Source organism: Macrotis lagotis, chromosome 2 (assembly GCF_037893015.1).
Source record: "Macrotis lagotis isolate mMagLag1 chromosome 2, bilby.v1.9.chrom.fasta, whole genome shotgun sequence".
Taxonomy (NCBI): domain Eukaryota; kingdom Metazoa; phylum Chordata; class Mammalia; order Peramelemorphia; family Peramelidae; genus Macrotis; species Macrotis lagotis.
Window position 1 is genome coordinate 333,212,367 of NC_133659.1, and position 22,751 is coordinate 333,235,117.

Consider the following 22,751-nt stretch of genomic DNA (forward strand, 5'->3'; position numbering starts at 1 on the left):
CCCACACTGGAAAGAGGGCTTTCCTCATTTGGGAGATCCCCGAGTAGACTGGGGTGCAGGTCCAGGTCTTCCCCCCAAGGGTGGGTTCTCTGGGAACTGAGAGAAGCAAAGAGCACAAGAGGAATGACTGTGGGGTTAGAGCAGAACATCGACAAGGGCCCGGTCAAGGTCAAGAGGCTGGGGGATGCGAGGCAGCTGTGATCACGGCCACGGCGGGTGTAGCAATAGCAGAGGACTGTCCCAGAGACTGGTGACAAAGTCATGGAAAGAGCAGAGTCAGGAACTTGAAGCACGAAATGAGGAAGAAAGGCTAGAGCCCAGGGGACCGCGTTGCCACCCCTTGAAAGAAACCATCGAACTCTTGTAAGAAATTACTGTTTTCATTTGCAGATTTTTAATGAAGTCCACAAAAATCAAATCAACTATGATAAAAACCTGCAGCAGTCTGGTGGGCCTCTGTCCACGTGTCTGCTTGGCTGCTTCGGGAGTTGGGGATGGAGGGTGGCAGGCATCAGGGGAGGGTCTTGTCATCCAACTCCCCGTCCATGGAGAAGGAGACCCCATCCTCGACCTTCCTCCTGGCCCCTTCCACTGGCGGGCTGCCTCTCAGTGCTTGCGTCCACTCTTCAGTCCCATGACTGTGAAGGTGGCAGCAGTCAGCTTCTCGTAGACCAAGAACATGAGGGCGGCCGTGAGCACGGTCTGCAGCAGCTTGGCCTCCAGACCTTTGTAAAGCCCCATTACTCCAAAACGCCTAGGAAGAAATAGAGTGGGCATGGTTCTGAGCAGAGGTGGGGCAGACTGCATGGCAGCATGGCATCCCCAGGGCAGAACTGGAGGGACATACTGATGCCAAAAGCACTGTGCTCAGGGGGAAACTAGGTGACACAATGGACAGAGCACTGATCCTAGACTCAGGAGGACCAGAATTCAAATCCAGCCTCAGACACTTAATAATTACCTAGCTGTGACTTTAGGCAAGTCACTTAACCCCACTGCCTTGCAAAAAGGGGGGGGGGGGGAAGCACTGCCCTCTCCAGCTCCAAAAAAGCAGCTGAAATGGGATGAAACTTCTGCAGAACAAACTTCTATCTCACCTCCCCAGTCCCTCTGGGGACCATGCAACCCAACCCGGGGCAAGGCCAGCAGCAGAATCCAGAGGTGAAGAGTCAGGCCATTTGTGAAGTGACTCAGCACATGGGGTGGGGTGGGGGCCCTGCGGCCTTCGGCCATGGGTAGGACAGGATGGCCACCACACCCCAAGCTGGGCTGCTTCCTTGTGTGTCCTGGGACAAAGCACGTGGCCTTGGTGAATCCATACTACCTCTAACTATTCTGTCTACTTATTTCACTGAGAAACGGCCCCCAATGAGTCAACAGAAAAGGAAAAGGGTCCTAGGTGGAGAGCTGGCATCATTCGATCCCCATCCGGCTTGGTGAGGCTGAGGAAGGCCAGATGAATGAATGCCTCATGCGAGGCTTCCTCATGCAGCCCCTCCATTCCTGCCCTCACCCTCCAGGAGGAGCCAGGACAAGAAGGCCTGCCTGGGAGAGCAGCAGAGATTTCACAGTGAGATAGGACAACTCACACAGATTGTTTTTGGATGGGGGTCCTGAATTTAAGCCTGTTTTATTTAATAATAAATTTTGAGTTTGCAAATGAACAGAAAAGCCAAGGGTTCATGAAGTACATTTCTGGTGCCTAAACATGCTGGCAGAGATCCCCCAGCTATAGGAGAGGACCAGGAAGGGAAGGGAAGGACTCACCTCACTCGCTGATGAAGAAGGTAAAGAACATTCCGAAGGCTACCTAATGTTCTGTTTTCAGGGTTCAGCCTGTGACGTCCAAACTGGAAAAGGAAGCAGAGAGAGACCCCCATGCAGTTATTTTTTGAGCTTCACTCAGCTTAATTGTCTGCAGAGAGAGGAACTGGGGAAATCCCCAGTGGAAACAAGCTGGACTGAAGATATTTGTGCCGGGCTTGCCACCCATCCTGAAAGGCCTCACCTCAGTAAAGCAGGTCAGAGAAAGCTAGGAGAAAGTGTCTCACCAGACCCAGCTGAGAGCTGGACAACCAATCATGCGAGTGTGCCCATCCGCTTCCACTTTCTGGACTGAAGGCTTCCATTTTGCCAGTGTCCATGAGCCCTAGCAGTCTTCCCTCCACTGACCCAGATATGGCCAAACATAACTCAGAACACTACCTATCCCCGAGAAAAGGTCTTAGGTGGAGCTCCTGGCAAACATCACCAGGCTGAAGAGAAGTCCAGGCCCCCAAGAGCCATCAAGGAGGTCCATGATCAAGCACAAACATTTCAACCAAGTGGCCACTCTGAAAGCTATGTATAATCAAGAAGGAGTTCCAATTTGAGTCTTCTAAATTTGGGGTTTTTGAAGTCCAACATCTCAAGAAATGGCCCAAAGCAAGGTTGTAACTAATCCAACAGGAACTGCCCAATGAGGAGTCCTCAGAGAGGAGTGCAAATGAGCGAGGGCCCAGGTTCTGTCCCGTTGCTCCCCTCCTCAGGCAGAGCTGCCCTTTGGAGCTTCTGGGGAGAAGTGGGAGGGATGGTGATTTGCCTCTGACTCCTGTCTCACCTAGTTTTTTCCCCCATTTAATTGTTTCCCTTCTTATTTTAATTGCCCTGATTTAATTTGTACAAAACCTTTGAAGTTCTGGCCTATTCCAACAGTCCATTTCACCCTTCACCTTCTTTTCCATCCTTTCCTGGTGTTCCCCACCCCCCCACTGTGATTTGTTTTCGATGTGATTATTTGGATACTGTGGTCGTGTTTCCATTAGAATGTGTAAGCTTCTCGTAGGACACTGGAACATGGAAGACAAAGCCTTCTGGCATTCTCAGCAGCTCACATCAAACAGTGAGGCCTTAACCCCTGCAGCCGAAGCATGGTGAGCCTCCGCTCCCCAGGGCTGCCCTGGCCCACAGACCCCTACTCACCCTCAGAATGGACTGCACTGTCTGCATCGGATAGGTGACTGTGGTGGCAATGGCCTTGGCAATGGCCCCAATGACAAAGACATCCAAAGAAGAAAGCTGACCAGCAGAGGGAAGAAAACAAGAGTTGAGTCCCCACGTCATTGGCCACAAGGACCAGGGCCCAGAGCCCCCATACCATTGGTCACAAGGACAAGAGCCTGAAGCTCCCCATCACTGGCCATAAGGACTAGGGCCCAGAGCTCCCAAACCACTGGCCATAAGGTCCAGTACCCAGAGCCCTCACCACCACTGGTCACAAAGACCAGGACCCAGAGCCCCCACATCACTGGCCAAAGGACCAGGGTCCAGAGACCCATGCCACTGCTCAGAAGGGCCAGGAGCTAGAGTGTCCTTGCCCTCCACTTCAGAGGGAGAAGAACTTTCTGGGAGACCAGGCTCCCACAGGCAGCCCCTACCTGTGCTCGTACCTGTGCCCGTCTCTTCAAGAGCTGCCTCTTGAGCCCCTCATAAAACATGAACTGGATGGCCGGGTTGAAGACCAGAAGGAGGGAGGGAAGTGTGCCATTCCACAGAGCCAGGATCCCTTCGTCTCGCATGATTTGGTGGAAAGCATCTGAGGAGGAGAAAAGAAGCTGAAGAGGGGCAGCTAGGTGGCACAGTGGATAGAGCACCCACTCTGGAGTCAGGAGGACCTGAGTTCAAATCCAGCTTCACACCTAATAATTACCTAGCCATGTGGCCTTGGGCAAGCCACTTAACCCCCTTGCCTTGCAAAAACTAAAATAAAAAAGCTGAAGAACCAAAGGGGCAAAGGGGTGAGGGCCTCCTGAGCAGAGCAGCACCTATCCAGCATCACAGGGACCAGGTTTTCAGAAAGGCCCAAATGCACCCGAGAGACAGTAACCAGAGGTTGTGTGTGCCCATGGGATGAATTGGCCTTGGAGACCAGAAGACCCAGAATCCAGTCCTTCTTCTGACGTCCACTGGCTATGTGACCCCGGACACATCTTGCCTCCAATCAAAGCTCTGAGGTTCAGGGAAGGTGCTGACCTGCACCGGAGAGGGCATTTCCTCACCTGGGCTCTCTTTCTACTATGGAAAATCACAGGCCCCATTCTTATCCCTGAAGCTTCAGTGGATATGCAGGGGCTGGTAAACCCTGTCACAGAGACGCCACCCAGTGGCTGCCATTTCCCAACCCAGAATGCTCAGCTGGTACCCCTTCCCACACAGGGCAAGTGTACTCCATTTCAGCACAATTCCAGGGCAAAGAGCCAAGCCCTTGGCAGAGGTCTGGCAAATACTCAGGGACTTGGAGAACAAGAAGGGCAGCCAGATACCCCCAAGGCAGGATCATCAAAACAATGGGCATCAAGATCCAAGTCCAAAAAAGCATCCCACTTGGAGCAGAAAGAGGTCCCCTGGAAGGCACTCACCGAAGATGCCCTTGTAGTTGGTGGGCACGATATCTTCATTTCTAAACTTGGCCCCCTGGAGCTTCAGCCGCGTGTTCACCACCCACAGAGGTGTGGTCAGGAGCACATTCACTACACCTGGGTCGAGAAAGGAAGCAGAAGCAGGACTAAGGGAAGGGTTGCTTCTCTGCCTCTTCTTCCATAAGGGACAGAGACCAACGGCAAAGCAGTGCCTGGGCTTCTCGGGGCTGGGCTGGAGGGCCACACAAGCCTCTACTGTTAGAAGCAATTAGGAGGGAACGTGGTTGGTGGGAGACAGAGAGACACAGAGAGAGAGACAGAGAGACACAGGGATACAGACACATGCAGAGACAGAAACAGAGAAGGAACAATTAATAGTACCATCTCTGGCCATGAAAACAACCCCCTGTTCCTCAGGTGGCACAGCAGCAGCCACACAGCTCTAGATGCTGCTGCCCAGGATGCCATCTGGCATCTTGATGGGGGGGGGGTTCAGAGACAAAACTCCTTCACTTTCCAAATGAGGAATTGGAAGATGGGTAAGAGTGATGCCTTCACACTCTACGTCCCTGATTGGAGTGGGGCGTCCATCGAGACAAAGGGGAGACACGGTGAGACAGAGCGAGGACGTGGTGGGGAGAAGCCCCCTCCCACACATTCTCAGGTCCATTCAGACTGGCAGGCAGCAAGCAGTGGGTTGGGGAGAGCGTTCACAAGCAGCACCCTCCGCTTGCTCCTTACAAGATTCAGGAGGGACAGGGACCTGGGTCCTACAGGGAGGCTTGGTACCGGAACAACACAGGGAGGCTTCTCTTTTTAAAAACAGTTATCATCTGGAGACTTTAACATATTCTTTTAAAGGACAGTCCTGAAATAATTAACAAAAGGAAAATGATGTTGACTAGGGCCCAGGAAGGAGGCAGGCCCCCTGAAAGCCCCAGGATCCATAACATTGGGATTTAGGAATCTCCAAGCAGGTGCACAGGGAGTAGTTTCTTCAAAGAAGGTCCCAGGGACCCCCTGCAGACTCAACTTCTGTCTCCTCTCCCACTCCCCAGAACTGCCAAATGGAGGCTACTGACCCAGGCCCCAAGGGCATTTCCTGACAAATGAAAATGCCAACAAAGTCCCCTGGCCCATCATGGCCAGCTTTGCTCTGGCCGGCCCGGTCACCTTCAAGGCTGGGCATCAAGGGTGGCGTGGCTAAGGCCCAGCTGTCTTGGGAGAGGCTCAAGCATCAGAAGAGGGATGATCTGTTGCTATAGCAACTCTGCCTCAGCTACCTCAGAGATGTGTGCACACACCATCCCCCACAGATGGGAAACTCCTGAAGGACAGGCGTCTTTGGGCCTGGGGTGCTGCAGAAAGGCTTCCTGAGAAGACAGGGCAGTCTCTCCCTCTGTCTCTCATCCGGGCCTCAGGAGACAACATATGGGACATTCTGGTCCAACAGCCTCCCATGTCTACACAGACTGAATTAGGTTTCACCATATGTCCAGAACATAGTCTGGCCAGCAGAGGCTGAGTAGTGGATGGTACATTCCTGGAGAAATAAAAGCTAATGAAAATATACCTCCCTCAGAAGAGAGGTGGGGGGCTGAGGGGTCAGCACACTGTATACACTGTTAAAGGAAGAGCTGCATTGGCTACAAGAGAGGGTTCAATTCTTGGTCAGGGGAAGGAACCAACATACTGATTTTTTTAACAGAAAGTCACTATGAATCTAAGGCTGGAGATCCACCCCACCCCAAAGGACCGTGAAACGACCAGACTCCTCCACTCCATCAATCCCTCAACAACCAAGCCAATAACTTGGGGCTGCCCCGCTCCCAAACTTCAAAGATCAGAGTGTCTTGACTTCTCACAGAGCCAGAAACGGTATCCAAGGTTAAATGGTCACCCTGAGGAAAGATGGCTCAGGGTTCTAGAAGGAGCCCCACAGAAAGTGAGACTGATGGGGGAAGGACTGCCATGAAAGGAACTTCTGGTAGCATCTGGCAGGCCATGTGTGCTCTAAGCACCCCCACATTGCCCTGGCTTCTGGATGGACTTGCAGGTCCCAGACTTTCAGAGGGAATGGGCTATCCCAAAGGCTCTAACCTCTTTAACAAATACCCCCAAAACTAAGGAACTCCAGTAGACTGGTTGGGGGCACACCGGTGGGGGCTTGGGAGCCATAGGCCCAGGTGCCACCTCTCAGCAACTCGGGGTTACCCTGAGCACCCCAAAGGGATGAGGCAACCATTCTCAGTCCACCAATGGGAGCGGAAGCTGGGAAAGCAACAGAAGAGAGGGCACCCCACAGATGACAGCAGAGCTCACTGGCTCTGGAATCCTGCCCACAGGCTGACTTATCTGCCTGAAGCTTGCCTAGTGATGGGGAAGGAATCATGGGAAAGGTGGGCAGCACAGGCCCTGAAGTACAGTGTGGACAGGCCTCCAGATCCCAGCCTGAGGCAGCAGACCTGTGTCCTCGGGGTCGGCTGGCAATGAGCCCAGCCCGGGCAGCACCAGAAGGGAGCTACCCCTTCTAGCTTCTAGAAAGTTCTGATTCTACATTCATCTCCAGAAGGCTGAAGGCTGAGGGTCTGAGGCACCAACACAATATCAAGGAATATAGTGCCAAGTTGAATTCAGAGTTGAACAACAACGGCTGAGAGTTTCTCCTGTTCTTTGGAGACAACAATGCTTACTTATTATACCATGACAAGTCTCCCAGGAGGAAAAGCAACATTTTCTCTAATTACTTTCAGAATATATTGGCAATAAGATTCAAAAAACCCAAACAAATTATTATGAGAAATAAAAAAGCCCAAAGCAAAGCAGAGACTTCAACTTCAACAAGTCCACCCCCTCACCACACTCTTCGGTTTGCGCTGTTGTAAAATGAAGCTGTTGGATCGGGTGGCCTTGATGAGGCCCCAGGATGCTGGGACCTCACGGCACAGAAGCCACGGAGCTGGGCCCCTGGGAAGTCCAGTCTCACAGTGGAAAGGTCAGATGAGGTCAACATGGCAAGGCAAGGTGGTTGATAATCTCCACCATAGACTTCCCACCCCTCGGGTTCCCCAATGCCCACAGGAGAAGGCACAGCCCTGGCCAGATAACAAAGGGCGTCCACGGCTCAGCTCCACACATGATGATCTGAAGTGCCCAAGGAAGAACAAAGAATACAGAGACAGGGAGGAGGAGAAAGGGGCCGAGCAAGACCTCAGCAACGTGGGGAGAAGCTGAGAGATCTGGGGGAGGCCCTGAACGGTGCCTTTCTATCCCATTCAACACCCACAGATTAAGCATAATAGAAACAGGATTCTGGATCTGTCATTTTCTCTTGAGCTTCTGAAACTGGACATTGCTGTAAAGATCACTAGGTACTGTACCCCTGAGGGATGATGGGAAAGTACTTTCCCAGGGAAAACTTGGCCATCTTTAGGCAGAAAAGGGCAATCCTCTATTCGGATGTCCCTTTTCCTCAGACTAGTCTGAGCCAATGTTATTTTTTCTTTTTTTTGGAGAGGACACTGGAGTTACGTGACTTGCCCAGAGACACAGAGCTAGTCAGTGTCTAGGATCATATCTAGAATCTTCCTGACTCTAGGCCAAGGGCTCTGGGAACTTCTTGAGGGTCTTCATGTGGCTCATCTTCTGTTTTTTTTTGGCCACCCCTCATAAAATGAAGCACAGTCATTGAGATGGGGGGAGGGGCCCCTTGAGGTCCCTGTGGCCTTTACCTACACTAACCAAAAGGAGGCCCTGACTCTGCTTTGAGACTGGGGAGATTAATCCTAACAGTTTCCAGGGGTGTCGTGAAAAGTGGAGCAGAGGAGAAAATGTCTGAGAACAAAAGACCCACTGAGACATCACCCAAAGGCCCTTCCTGTGCAGACCCCACCTCCCTCACCTAGCTGGGCCTTACTTTCCCATTAGACTGGGAGCTCCTGGGGGGATAGGAACTGTCTTTGGTGTTTGTCTTCCCAGGGCTTTGCAGAGGCCTGGCCCGCAGTGGGCTGACTAGGTCATTTAGCACTAATTAGTGCTAAAATCTATCCTCCTAAGGGACATACAGGACAGAACAACTGACATCTAATACATATGTACTTCCCTCCAAAGCCCTGGTTACCTGCAACAAATCCAACCACCAAGTCCTTTCCAGTGGTCGAATGTTGACCTTTGACCCAGATGGCTTTGAGGCTATTGAAAGTGTAGAAATAGACAAAATTGGAGCAGCAGAGACTGGAGATAACTGGAAACCACCCTCGATATGGCGCCAGGCTAGGAGAGAACACAAAGATGATGTCAGGAAGGAGACCACACCAATGGGCCCAGTCTGGCTCACTCCCGCTCCCATCCATCCCTGAGCCAGAAGAGGCTGAGGGCTCAGAAGTGGGGCCAGAGGGCAGAGAGAGGCTCCCTACACTAAGACAGCGGCTTCTGCCTCCCTCAGGGACCCTTACTGCCCAGGCTGGGACGCCCTGGCAGACCCCACAACCGATGGCTAAGCTGACATTGCTATTTCCCAAACAAATGATGCTAGTTTTTAGCTAGAATAAGAACACGGAAGCTTGCCAGACATAACTGGCGAAGAGCTCATGCCCAGGAACCCTCTGTGGAGGCTCAGCCCCACCCAATGGAAGTCAGACTTGATAGGGGCAGCTGGGGTCACAAGGAAGCCTCTCTGGGCTGGACCCCAGGGCCTGGCCATCTTGCACTTACAGGCCTTCCTCTTTTATGATCTCCATCAGCACCATGTGCGTGTTCTTGGATTTCCGCTTCTCGTCAACTAGCGGATCAAAGAAGAGACTGTAAGAACCCCCCCCCCCACTTGCATGCGCTCATGGGTTCCCCCACCCCCACGCAATATCAAGATAAAAGTCGGGAAGTCCTCCACGTGTTGACTGGACCCTTCTAGATATGGACCTGAGCAGAAGGGGGTGGGTGGGCAGATGCAGCTGGGAGAGAACAGGGATCGAGCGTCTCCAGGGAGGAGCCCACTCTATCACCCATCTTCTGAAGCCATGGAGAACTGATCAGGCTACTTAAAGTTTTCAGTTGTTTTCTTTATCAGCATGAGCTCTTAACCTGAGGTCCAAGGACCCCCAAAATTTTAAGAGTTCTGAGTATGGGAATGGTGGAAAATGACATCTTTATTTCATTATATTTGGTTTTCTATAAAATACTACATCTTTTACTGCATGTATTCAAAAACATGATTCGGAGGAAGGTGCCAAAGGCTTTGCCAGATGGTCCAAAAGTCCCAGGAACCACCAAGGGGGAGAAGGACACTTGATGGTGCTGTCGTCACTGCGGTTACTCTTGTTCTGCTCTGCTCCTGTCACTCTGCAGGCATTTTCCCCAGGTTTTTCTACATTCATCCTTTCTTGTCCATTCCATTCATACATCATAATTTGTTCTGTCATTCCCCAAATGATTGTCAAGCAAGCAAGCAAGAAGCAATTATAAAGTCCTTATGAAGGAAAAGCTTGAGGGGCTGACAATCTGACACCCCCGCACGTACACATGCATGCCCAGTTGTCTATGTAACTAACAGAACATGTTTATTCTTGGCTACACCATAAAGTGCTGCCATTATTTGGGGGGATATATGGGTCTTTTCCTTCTTTCTCCAATCTCTTCAGGCTATTTGCCTACCTAGCAGTGATATCCAAGGGTCAAAGGGCACGTGTAATTTAGGGAATTTGGGGGCTAGAGTTCCAAACTGCTTTCCATCTTTTTTTCAGAGTCGTCAGTTTGGAAGCATTCAAATCTACAAACTGATCAATTTTCTGAGAATGAAAGTGGCAATACTGTGGGGAAGGAAGGGCTTACTAAAGACAAGAACTGATTAAGCTAAATTGTTCTCGATTGTCATATCTTTTTTTTCACATAAGTCTTTTTGTTTGTTTGTTTTTTAAGGCAATTGGGTTTTAAGTGACTTGGTCACACAGCTAATAAGCATCAGGTATCTGAGGTCCTCCTGACTCTGGGGCTGGTGCTCTATCCACAATGACACCGAGCTGCCCCTTTAGCATAAGTCTTGACAGACTTCTAGCATCTGTAAGAAAGGGTGAAGGCCAAGAAAGGCAGGGATGATGGCAGCTCTAGGGAGTTTTCCCAGAAGTAAATCTATAGCCACATCCAGACCAGTGGAGGACAGTGGAGCGGCTTCCACATTTTTGTCTCCTTTAGTGGTGTGTCCCCCTAGAATCAACACTGATTTTACTCCTAGAGGTTTTCTGGTGGTGTTAGTTCAGACATGACAAGAGAAAAATAAAGGGCATCATGGACTCACTTATTTCCCAACCAGCACCGGCTGGGAGGATTGATTCAGAGATAGGAGGCTGACTGCCACCTTCTGCTCTAAGAATCAGTGATGCATTCCCTTGGTAATCTTGTATTTCTGCATGTGCTTCAAAACATTTTTCACAGATTCGAAAGTCATTCATGTAAGAAAGCAAGCAAGTGAGAGAATGAGAGGAAGAGAGGAAAGGGGGGAAATGCAAAGAGCCCTGCCCCCAGAGGAATGGTCTCAGTCCTAGGCACCACTTTGGGGGACACTGACAAACAGGGGTATTGGGACCATGAGGATGAGGAGGATGTGAAGTAAAGAGAGCCAGGAAGACTGAGGGGGACTAAGAGAGTGATCTTTGTGTTGGGCTACACTGAGGAAGAACAACTGGACTCACTGGGCTTGGTCCCTGAGCTGGAGAGAGGCCATTTCAGCCTAACAAGGAGAAGGTGCTGACATCTGGCTCCTAGAAGTCCCTGAGAAGAGGCTAGTCAGCCCCTGGGATGCACACTGCAGTGCCAATTCCTGCTTAGTTGTGGGTAGGCCTGAATGACCCAGGAGGTTCCTAGTACTTGTGTGATAGAGAAGAACCAAGCAATCTCATTCCCCTTTCTGCTCTCCCGTTCCAAAAGTCGTCTCAGCTATAAATTTCCTGAGAATGTCTTTTCAAGCTCATTAGCAGAGAGTCCTGACAACGAACATCTGGAGTTGGCAGAAAAGGAAGACGGCAGCTCCCTCAAGTGAGTCCATCATCCCCTTTGTGATGGGTGTGTGGGCAGCTGCTGCCCATCATGCCAACGAGAGCACGTTCACCCAAAGGAGAGGTTTACTCACCCTGAAGTCGAAGCCTTGCAGTGTCCAAAGGGAAAAACACCGTCATGGCAGTCACACTTCCCTGTAAAAGAGGAAATAACATTTAGCTCACAGTTTCCCAAGGAGGAGTCCCTTGCCTGACCTGACTCAGAACGTCTCCCTCATTGACAGGGTGGCCACCACTAGCTGGCCTCTCCAGCCTAAAAACCCAGTCTCGAGGAGTCTCTGAACACCTCTGCAATTATTCCTTCATATCATATTTCTACTGAGAAGAAAACATTGATAATAACATTTCCACAGTGGTTTGGCTTTTTGGCAAGGCAATGGGGTTAAATGACTTGCCCAAGATCACACAGTTAAGTAATTATTAACTGTTTGAGGCTGGATTTGAATTCAGGTACTCCTGATTCCCAGGGTCAGTGCTCTATCCACTGTGTCACCTAGCTTCCTCCATAGTGTTTTAGAGGTTCACAGATGAAACAAAAATGAATCTGGGATCATGTGCTGATCAAAACAGGTTCTAGAAATGCTGGAGTAAATCTAGGAGACCCCTGGGGAAGGTACTAAAGCTGGTGTTGGGAAACAAGCCAGATGTACCAATTTTCACTGGAAAAATAGTCAGCCTTTCCTTGCTACTCAGAGAAGCTCCAGGCAGAAGTAGATGGAAGGGGAAATTTAGCTTTTCACAGTCTCATTGTTTATTCAAGCAATATGCTCTCTTTTGCCTTTCTCAAATAGGAAAAACCCATGATTATAGAGTTTAGAGCAGAATGGAGCCTTAGGGACTCATCCCTCTCATTTTACAGATGAGGAAACCAAGTCCCAGAGAGGGAAAGCTGCATCAAAGGGCAAATGGTCTCTCTACAGGGACCCAGAGGAACCAGATGCCAGCCCCTTCCGATTTACAACAGCTTTCCTTGTTAGGGAGTGACCCCCCCCCATCAAGCCTCTTTCCAGTCCAGGGGCCTAGCCCAGTGAGTCTAATTGCTCTTTCCCTAGTACAGCCCGAGCCAAAGACTGTGCAGACACGCATACACTCTACATGGCAAAGCTACGATTAAAATCCAAGTCTTTCCCCATTCAGTTTATACAATGTAATCATCCGACATTATTTTCTATAATAAACTTGGCCAAGTGGTGTCTAAGATTTTTGTTAAATTATTGATTAGTGTTGCAAAGAAAACCCACAAAAGCTGCTTATGAGGAATAAAATGTTCCCCAAGAAAACAATCAAAAAGACTACTTCTGTGTGAGGTGCTGATGGATGTTCAGTCATTCATTCGTATCCGACTCTACCATGATGAAGATACTAGAATGGTTTGTCATTTTCTTCTCCAGTGGTTTAAGGTGAATTGACTTGCCCAGGGTCACACAAGTAGCTGAGTTTGTACTTGACTCTTCTGTCTTTCTGACTCTGGGTTTTCTATTCACTGGGATATCTAGTTACCCCAGGTACTGATACAGTGATTTAAAAAAAAGACTGTCTCTGTGTTCAAGGAAATGAGATATGTACAAAGATATGAAGAATATAATGCACCATGGGGTAAAGAAGAGATATGACCAAGAGGCATAAAGAAATTTTAAAAAGATGCCACTTTCACTGGGGGACATCTGAAAAGGCTTCCTCAAAGATGTAATCCCTGAGCTGGCCTCAAAGGAAAAGGAGGCATATGGAGAGGAGAAGAAAGAACATTCCAGGAGTTGAGGATGGGCTGAATGACTATAGGATGACAAAAGGTGGCAGATCAAGTTCAGAGAACAGCTGGCAAGCCAATTTGACTGAAATGTGAAAGAAAAGGCTTACCAGAAAAGCCAGAACAAGGGGCCTTAAAAATAAATAGTTTCAGTGACCAGACTTCCTATATTACCAAAATGTCAAATGTACCATCAAGTTTAATCTTGAATGTAATGTCAACTCAATAAACCTTTATTTGTATTGTGCCAGCTTGGGATTTCGAGATCCAAAACCCAACAGAAGTTTGTATGCCACCATTTCCACAAACAGGAAAGGCCGGCCCAGGCATGTGTGGGCAGCTGGGCCGGAGAAGTGGAGAAGTGTGCCCATCCTGCAAAGAGGCTAACCTTCTCTCAGGGCGTGTAAAGTGTGAACCAAAGGGTCTGGGATTCAGATGAAGAAGATGGGGGGGGGGTGCCCATTCTTAACAGCTCCCTGGTTCTGCTTGATCTTAGCCATGTTATGAAAACTCCATTTGTTGAATGAGGATAATGCCTTACAGGGCTGTTTCTGGGATCAAATGAGACCACAGACTTGCTCTTAAGTTTCTTCATTTATCAAATAATGCTTATAATCTTTATATATGCTCCAGGTCATTAAGAAATTCAAATGAGACCATGATGCTTTGTAATCATAAAATGTGAACCAAGCTAATTCAACTGTAATTGAGTTTTAGAGATTAGACAAGAGTAATATGCTTTAGAGAAAATGCCTATGACCTTTTTCTTTTTAAGAACCCAGTTATTTATGAGAAATCTGAAAACAGGTTCCCCTACAGAGGTCATGAGGAAATAGTTGGCAGATTTCCGAGCTGCAAATTCCTAGCTGGAACTCTCTGTCCTTTCTTCAATAAAGTGTCCCCGCTTTAAGAACCAGCAGCCAGAAGAACCCCATTTCAATTCTCATGCAAGAACTGAGTCTGCCATCCACGATGGCCCTCAAACCAGAGTTTTAACATGGGCTCATTTACAAAAAGGGAACATGTGATGGCTGTATGTTTGGGCATGAATACTCACACAAATCATATAGTCTACTTTCATACTTAGCCAAGCAGGCAACCAACAAGCCTTTTTTAAACATTGCTAAGTATGAGGCTGCACAATCTGCTCCCACAGAAACGTCTAGTCTCTTTCCAACACAAACAAAAATTAGGCAAGGAAGCAGAGACAATCTGTTTACTTATTCACACAAATACCAACTCCTCCAGGTCACACAGTTCCTGGGATCCTTCATCTGGAGACTGAAGGTAACTAAGAAAGACCTTTCCAAGAGAAGCCACTGATGCCCAGAGAAGTACAGTAAATGGATCATAGGTTGGGGCTCCATCCACACATCTATGGCCTTCTCAGAAGATTCTCTGATCTTTGTGCCGCTCCTCATTTTGCAAATGATAAGACTGATGCCAGGAGGCCCATGACAAGGTGCCACTGTCCTGTCCTGAAAAGCCATCCCAGGCTGTTCCACTGATGTTTCAAAGTGAGAATCATACCATATTTCCTCCCTCTCTCTAGGGGCTCCCCATGACCTTCAGGAGAAAATCTAAAGTTCTCAGTTTAGTATTCAAACCCTCCCCTTCATGGTCTTCTTATACCCTCCCTCACATTTCTCCCCCTCCTCTGATCCAGTGACCCTGACCTTCTGGCTGTTTCATGCCTAAGACCCTCCATCTCCAGTCTGGCCATTTCCTCTGTGGCCCATAACTCAAATGCTCTCCCTCCCTGTTTCTATTTCTTGACCCTTCCCAACCCTCCTCAATCACTAAGAATTCCTCTCCAATCATGTCAGTTTGTAAGAGCACACAATTTAGAGCTAAAAGGGACCTCAGGAACCAACCTAATGTTCTTTTTTTTTTTTTTTTAGGTTTTTGCAAGGCAAATGGGGTTAAGTGGCTTGCCCAAGGCCACACGGCTAGGTTAATTATTAAGTGTCTGAGACCAGATTTGAACCCAGGTACTCCTGACTCCAGGGCCGGTGCTTTATCCACTACGCCACTTAGCTGCCACCTAGCTGCCCCCTAATGTTCTTTAGAGAGGAGGAACCACAAGTCCAGAGAAGGATTTGACTTACTGGAATAAAAACTCCTTGAAGGGCAGACTGTTTTTTGTTTACCTTCTAGTCTAATCCCAAGCAAAACACTGTTAGTTACTTAATGTTGGTTCAGCTACATAGTACAGTAATGGATGGAAATTCTGTAAACATCTATAAATGGCAGCTCTGACTACTAAGGCAGGACAGCCAAGAGGGCTCATCCATCAGTAGTCTATCTCCAACAATCACTGTCTTGGGAAAGGATAACAAGCCTGAGCCCGCCATCTGGTGAATGGAAAGAGTGGGTAGGATTGCCTTTGGGAAATTACGAAACTCCTTTAATAGAGAAAGTGTTTCTCCAAAAAACAGAAAACCATCTTTTAAAACACCAATATTCCACCAGTGTTAACGAATGGTCTGAGTCAGAGAACACAAAAGAGTATACCCAGAAGGCAATGGTGGGTGTATGAGCAGTGGCAACATAGAACAAAAGAATTATGAACAAAGGTTGATTGAAACAGAAACTAGACTGGGCCCATGGCAATCAAAAAATGGTTCGTGAGGGATCAAGGTGTCAGGAGGAATGGAGGAAGGGTCCCTTGACAGGCATGGATATTCTACAATCTGCACTGCTGGAGGGAATACCCGTCTTGATGAGTATGTGAGTTTTCTATTAATACTCAACAAATACAGTCACCACCTGATTCACCAACGGCCATTAGTCTGGGTGGGGTAGATAGTCCCCACCACTCCAAGGTCCCCGACACTCGAGATTCCTTCTTGTCCCTGCCACTCATGCCATGCTCAACAATCAATGCACATTTATCAAGATACCTTCTCTACTCCATTGTTAAGATCCTCTTAAAAGGAGCTTTATGAGTCTACAGATTAATAAGGTTTTTCAAGCAATAGGAATAAAGGCCAAGGTGGTGTAATGGAAACAAAAGTGGTTTGGAGTCCAAGGAGCTGGGTTCAAATCCTGGCTCTGTCACTTCCTAGCTGTGTACCCTTGGGAAAGTCACTTTATACAGGTCTCAGTTTCCTCATATGGGTTGGACCAGATGACTTTTTTTGCCTCTAAATCCAAAATCCCATGATTTCTTTTTTTTGTAACGGATTCTTTTACTTACTAGTGTAAAGGTATGGGTAGAACTTGTAGACCGAACCGCCAGTAGAAGGTTATTTCTTACGGCAACTGTTTCTAATTACAAACTGAGAAAGACCATTTCAAACAGGGATGGTGAGCTGGAGATGGGATTGTCTTCTGTTTTAACGGCACTAGTTCAGGTCTGAGCTTTCTATAGGCAAAGGAGCTGCTTAAAGGAAGAGATGAAAGTGATGGGCACCGAGTCTGGGTCAGCCCAGGGTGATCATCACTTGCAACATAAGCTAAGGCTATTGGCCTCAGCCCTAAAGAGAGACGAATGGTGTATAAATTAATTCAACAAATATTTGAAATCACTCTGAAGATGGTCTGCTAGGGTCCAGAGGGACAAAGATTGATTATCCCAAACTTCAATGAAGTGCTGAGGGAGTGCCAGACTTGCAATGGGAATAGCTGGAGGTCGAGTGTTCATCCACCTCTCTGCCTCAGTTTCATCATCTAAAGTCATTTCCAGACCTATGATCCTACAACAAAATGTACACAGTAGAGCATGCTCATCTTCTGCCAAAGGCTACAAGTCCCCCTTTTTAATCACTGGTTTAGTCAGATTTATTCTATCATGTCATTTTTTCTTTTTTTTTCAATTTTTTTTAAATTTAAGGCAGTGGGGTTAAGTGACTTGCCCAAGGTCACACAGCTAGACAATTATTAAGTGTCTGAGGCCAGATTTGAACCCAGGTCCTCCTGACTCCAGGGTCGGTACTCTATCCACTGTACCACCTAGCTGCCCCCATGTCATTTTTTCTTGAGAATAAACTGTGCCAATTTGCAAATAGGTTCCTTTTAGACACCACATGATAGGATCCCATCAGGCATGAATAGAAATAAATTCATTATTTTATGACTACCAAGTCTAATTACCTGAGTGGGCATTCTGTTCTACTGCCATCTCTGAGGGAACAGCTCCAAATTCCCAAGGATCCAGAAAGACAATATTTTCTTTTCCCCAAGACAGATACTTTTTAGTCATAAAACTGATTACTCCCTACCCCCACCTCCACCCCAGGAGTCTCTAGCAGGTGACACTTCACAGTAAAGCCCCAAACCCTACAATGGCTGAGAACTTCCTTGTTGGAGGATCTCCCTAAGCTCCAGGAGAAGCTGGCACCATCAGTTCAAAACATGAGAGAAATTGAGTCTGCACGTCCTATGAATTAGCCTAGAGGGGCGGACAGACAAAGTCTTGACATTTTCAACTATTTTAAGAGCTGACTTGGCAAGGAAAGCTTAAAGATATTTTCGAGAACCTTTGGCTGCACAAACATGTTCAACTCTTCTGACTATATTTGGTTATTCTGGCTACATGTCCTCTCTCAGTGGGAGCTGATGACAAACTCGTACCACCTAAGACCCCTGTGGTATCTGGCCTCCTCTCTGGCTCTCCCAGAACTCAGGACACGTTCTAAGAAATGCACTCAGGACCTAATTGCCAACAAAGAATCAGAGAAATTAAGAGAGCAGGAACTGGGACACTGAGATATTGTTTCTTTGACACAAAGAACAGAAAAAGGACAAACAGGTGACACTGGAACCAGGTGCAAGAAGGTGATTGATTGAGGTGAAACTTGGAGGTGGGAGGAAGGGGTCAGACTTCCTTCTGAGTAGACTCAGTTCTGCTGAGGATGAGTAAGGAAGGCTGAATGACATCACTGTTGGCCTGAATCAGTTCTGCTTGGCTGCCTAGGAGCTGGAAGGAGGGGAAGAGAGGCCATGTTCCCTGAGGATGAAGATGGAGCTTCCTTGAGCCATCTGAACAAGCCCTCCCCATCAACTTCCCCCAGAAGCTTCAGAAAGAGTATGTCCCATTATCCCTCAGGCCCAGGTCCCCACTGTCTCTGGGGATCGATCCCTTGTCCCCTTGAAGGCTCCAGCGCCAGAGAAACAAGGATAAATGACTCAGAAAGTCGTTGGACGAAGATCCCAGGAAGTATCAAGCCACAGTGCTCTCCAGGAGCTGACAACCCAGATAAAAGACTGGCCAGGAAGCACCTTGGTCCCACAAGCATTTATCAAATGTATGCAGAGTACTGTGCTCAGAGCCAAGGCCCCCCAGGACTGGAGATTCCAGAATAGGACCACAATCTGGGGCTATTTGGTGAGTAGAGGGGAACACTCTGGCAGCTGGGGTAGGGAGACAGGGCCAGCTCTGCAGAGTTGTCAGTCCCTAAGCTGATGGGAGGTGATCTGGCTGATGCTGAGACAGGAGGTGAGATGCTGACTTCAGAGAACAGTTCACAGTCTGCCCAGGCCAGGACACAGGGTACCTGAGTGGGAAGGTCAGGGGAGAGCTTCACTGTGGAGGGTCTTCAACACCAGACTGAGGAGGGAGGGAGCCACAAAGGTCCATGAGCAGCAGTGACCTGGCACAATCTATACCCTGGGGGGATTCTTTTGGCATCTTTGTGCAGGATGAACTGGAGAGGGGACAGCAAGAGAGGCACTTGGAGTGTGGAGGAGAGGTGAACTAGGAGACTGGAGGGATGGGGGTTCCAATCCTGCCTCTGATACCTGCTACCTGGGTGACTCAAGGCAAGTGATCTGCCTCCCTGCCTAACATGTCCTTAGCTGTACCAGATCAGGAGGCTTTTATGGTCTCTTCTGGTTCCAAAGTTATGATCCTATAATGTCGAAAAAGCAAGAAATGGAGAACAAACAGCATTCCATTGACCTGTAAGAACTGATGCAGAACAAAGTCAGCAGAACCAAGAGGATTCCCTTAACAACCACAACAATGTAAAGGAAAATAGCAGTGAGAGGCTTCAGACCTCTGCTCAATGCAATGACCAATCCTGACTCCAGAGGACTGAGGATGGAGCAGGATCCCTCTTCCTTTTCAGGAATTTCTGTCACATGGCCCAAATGCACTTTGTCTTTAAAAGGTATAAAACCATCCTGGTAAACCTCATTGGCTCAGGAGATTATGATGTGGGCTGTCAACGTGGCCTTGGCTATAAAGTCAGTTCATGAAGAGGCCGCCAACTTAGCTGACCTCGGGGCTGACTCACGCCTACATGCCCAATGGAGGCAGGTGCAGAAACTGGGCTCATTTAAATCTATATTGTCGCCTTGCTGAGCATCCTTTCGAGGCTGCTGAGTAAGGAAACCTCTCCTTGTTAAGCACGGGACCATCTCAAGTGACTCATTTCATTCACCTCACAGAATATGAGGGTCAAAGATGCATTTTAGAAAAACCCCTGGCAACAACGTGGACAATGGATTATAATGGGGAGAGGCCTGAAGAAGGGAGGCTAAAGAGGAGAAATGGCCCCAGGTCCAGGCAAGATGTAATAAGCCATAACTAGGGTGGTGACTGAGGGATGACTACATGAGATACTGTAGAGGACAGAATGAAACAGAGATCCTGAGGATGGAATGGAATGGGAAAATGCTCATGGGAGATACAGACAAAAAAACAAGACAGTCCTCGTTCTCGAGCTGCACCCTCCATTCTGATAGGGAAGATTCTGCTATAGGACAGATGGGAGGACCAGGTAAATGGTCCAAATGGTAGATCCAACATCAAGGTCATCCAGAGGTCATAGGATGCTCCAAGCAGGCCATGTGTTTGCTGAGGCTCATCCCCATCTTGCCAGATGGGCTGAAGTTAGTGACTTCTTGCTCATCCAGAGTAGGATCTGTAAGGAGGGCAGGGGGAGAAAGGGGTTAAGTGAAAACATGAGGGTGTCTCCAGTGTTCAAAGGAAGGGCAGACCAAGAGAAAAAACTCTTCAACTTGTAGTAAGCAGGCTACAGTTAAAAGTGAGAAGGGTTCCCAGAGTGTCCATGTCATCATGTCTCACCTCTCCTTTATCTCCTAACTGCTTTACCTGGGGACAGGACAAGCTGCTATGCAGTACTCAGACCCATCTGAAATGCTTCTTCTCTGAGAGTTAATGTCTTGGCCAAAAATGAAATGCAGAGGACTTGGGGAAGAGTTCTGAGACAGACATGCCCACAGCTCATTCACTTGCAGATAGCCAACAGGTGGCTGGCTAGGGAAGTCTACAAGAAAGAGAAAGGAAGGCTGGATCTGGAGATCTGGGAGTCATAGACAAGAGATGGTAACCATACCTAGAGTCGTTGGTACCAATAGTGTTATGGAAGAAAGAAAAAGGGCTGAGAATAAAAACATAGGAGCCAACTAGGGTTTGTGGGTAGAACAGATGGCACAACAGAGAGGGGTGGACTTGGGAATTAGGAGAATCCAAGTTCAAATCCTGCCTCAGATACTTCTAGTTGGGCAACCTAAGACAAGTTTCTTATCCTCTTGGCCTCAGTTTTCTCTTTTAAATGGGGCACCCATCTCTAAGGGTTGTTGTACGCAAAAAACTTATAGCAAGCCTTTAGGTGCTCTACAGATGCTAGTGATGAATGGTTATTACTCTCATGCCTGAGTGATCCAGTCAAGGAGATAGACGAAGAAGAGACGGACAGGAGAGAAGTGAGGAAAGCCCAGGTCAAAAAGAGTATCCAGGTGGAAGGAGCAATCAGAGGCCTTGAATACTACAGAAAGAGAAGCTGGAGGGTGAGCAGCAAGAGGACGATCACTGGACACAACTGGGGAGCCCCAGTCACCTTGGAAAAGCCTGCCTCTGCCTTCCCAGCTGCATGGGGAGCATGAAAGCCCATTCACAAAGAAAGCATTGCAATGGTTTACAGAAGAGAGGTGCTTCATGGCCAGCCTAGACTCTTCTGGGTTGTTCCCAACTTGTCCAAGCCTGGGGCTCCTCAGCAGTGACACGATTTCCATCCTAGAGCTGTGAAGAATGAAAGGCTACCTGAAAAAAGGCCCCTTTGTGGACCATGTTGGGAACCAGTCTCCTCTTGTGCCAGAACGCCAGACAGTGTGGCACAATGTCCTGATAGTCCCTGCAAACTCTAATTCTTGGCCTGAGATAAGCGATAAGGAAACACTCCTCCATCCTTGAAAGGAGACTCCAAATGCACATTGTAGCACATGCTAGGCGAGATGCTCCGCTGTTTCTGTTTACATTGTGCCTCTCTAGGTTATGAGGGAAGATTTGATGGGATGTGAGCAGTAAAGGGCCTGTGATTTCAGTGTCAAAACAAGGGGGAATAATCAAACATTTTTTTAAGAAACAAAGAGAGACCTCTTCCTTTTGTGAGGTCTGGCCAACATCGCAGGGCTAATGCAGCTTGCTCCCCTCTTCAGTGGGGAATTGTGGGGGGGGGGGGGTTGGTGGAAAGTGATTTTGTGTGAAAGCAAAATGGAACAAGTGAAGGGACTTGGACAGGAAGAACCTCCCTGACGGTGACAGATCAATAAATGTCCTCCTCAGTTGATGCCTCATCTGATATTACTACTGAAAGGGGTCAGAATAACATCTATAAAGGTCAGAATACCCACAAGGGAGACACTGCTATCTCCCCATTAGAATGTGTGGCCCCTTAGGGGCAGGGATGGTTTGGGGCCTTTTCTTCGTATTGTATTGTATTCTCTGTATGCTTCTGGCACATAAATGCTGGTGAACTGGACACTAAATCAAATGTTTTATTACCAATAAACAACAGGCACCTAAGGAACTTGGCCGGCTGTGGTTCCCTATCACCTCTTTCTCTGCTTGGCATCCAAAGCCTTTCACAGCCTCGCCCCTTCTACCTGGCTGGTCATCTTTTTACTCAGGCAGCTGGGTGACACAGTGGATAGAGCACTAGTCTTGGAATCAGGAGGATGGCAGTTCGAATCCAACCTCAGACACCTTGACTCTGTGTGATCCTGGGCAAGTCACTTAACCCTGACTGCCCCACAACTGAGGCCATTTACAGTCAAACTGATTCACATCTGGTCACTGGACCCAGATAGCTTAGGAGAGAAAGAGAGGCTGGTGACTTAGCACAGCGACCCCCCTCACTTAAACCCAGTTCATGGGCATGTCATGGCATCACTTCCCTGATGTCATGGTTTTCTTCAAGAATGAAGAATATCATCATCATCATCATCCTACCTCAGACCCTGTGTGCCCAGCCCTGGCCTTCTGGATGGGCCACAAATAGGACTCTCCACTGTTCGGCTCTGTTGTCTCCCATGCTTGGGATGATCCCTCTCCTCACCTCCTCCTCCTGGCTTCTCTGGTCTTTTCAAGTACCAGCCCACCATCTACAAGAAGCTTTTCCCAACTCCTCTCCATTCCTATGCCCTCCCTCTCTTACTGATTTCCTGTTGATCCTATATAGAGCTTGTGTGAATGTATTTGTTGTCTTTGCCATTAGACTGGGAGCAAACTGAGGGCAGGAATTGTCTTTTCCCTTTTTTTGTATTCTTGGTTCAGTACACAAAGTACACTTTTAATAAATGCTTACTGACTAA

General features: G+C 48.2%; 1 protein-coding gene across 2 annotated transcripts in view; it reads right to left on the reverse strand.

The window, feature by feature from the left end:
• Nucleotides 1–371: 371 nt before the first annotated feature.
• Nucleotides 372–22,751, reverse strand: part of SLC25A17 (solute carrier family 25 member 17) — a 32,345-nt gene continuing 9,965 nt past the window's right edge. Inside the window, exons 2-9 of one of the 2 annotated variants that reach the window (XM_074227006.1) lie at nucleotides 11,518–11,578; nucleotides 9,111–9,177; nucleotides 8,518–8,669; nucleotides 4,398–4,514; nucleotides 3,429–3,574; nucleotides 2,962–3,057; nucleotides 1,768–1,850; nucleotides 372–754 (exon numbers count right to left, since the gene is read on the reverse strand). In XM_074227006.1, the coding sequence (XP_074083107.1) occupies nucleotides 607–754; nucleotides 1,768–1,850; nucleotides 2,962–3,057; nucleotides 3,429–3,574; nucleotides 4,398–4,514; nucleotides 8,518–8,669; nucleotides 9,111–9,177; nucleotides 11,518–11,578 (870 nt within the window). In that variant the 3' untranslated portion in view covers nucleotides 372–606. Of the gene's footprint in view, nucleotides 755–1,767; nucleotides 1,851–2,961; nucleotides 3,058–3,416; nucleotides 3,575–4,397; nucleotides 4,515–8,517; nucleotides 8,670–9,110; nucleotides 9,178–11,517; nucleotides 11,579–22,751 lie in introns of both variants that reach the window. The other variant, XM_074227005.1, reaches the window with a different exon arrangement.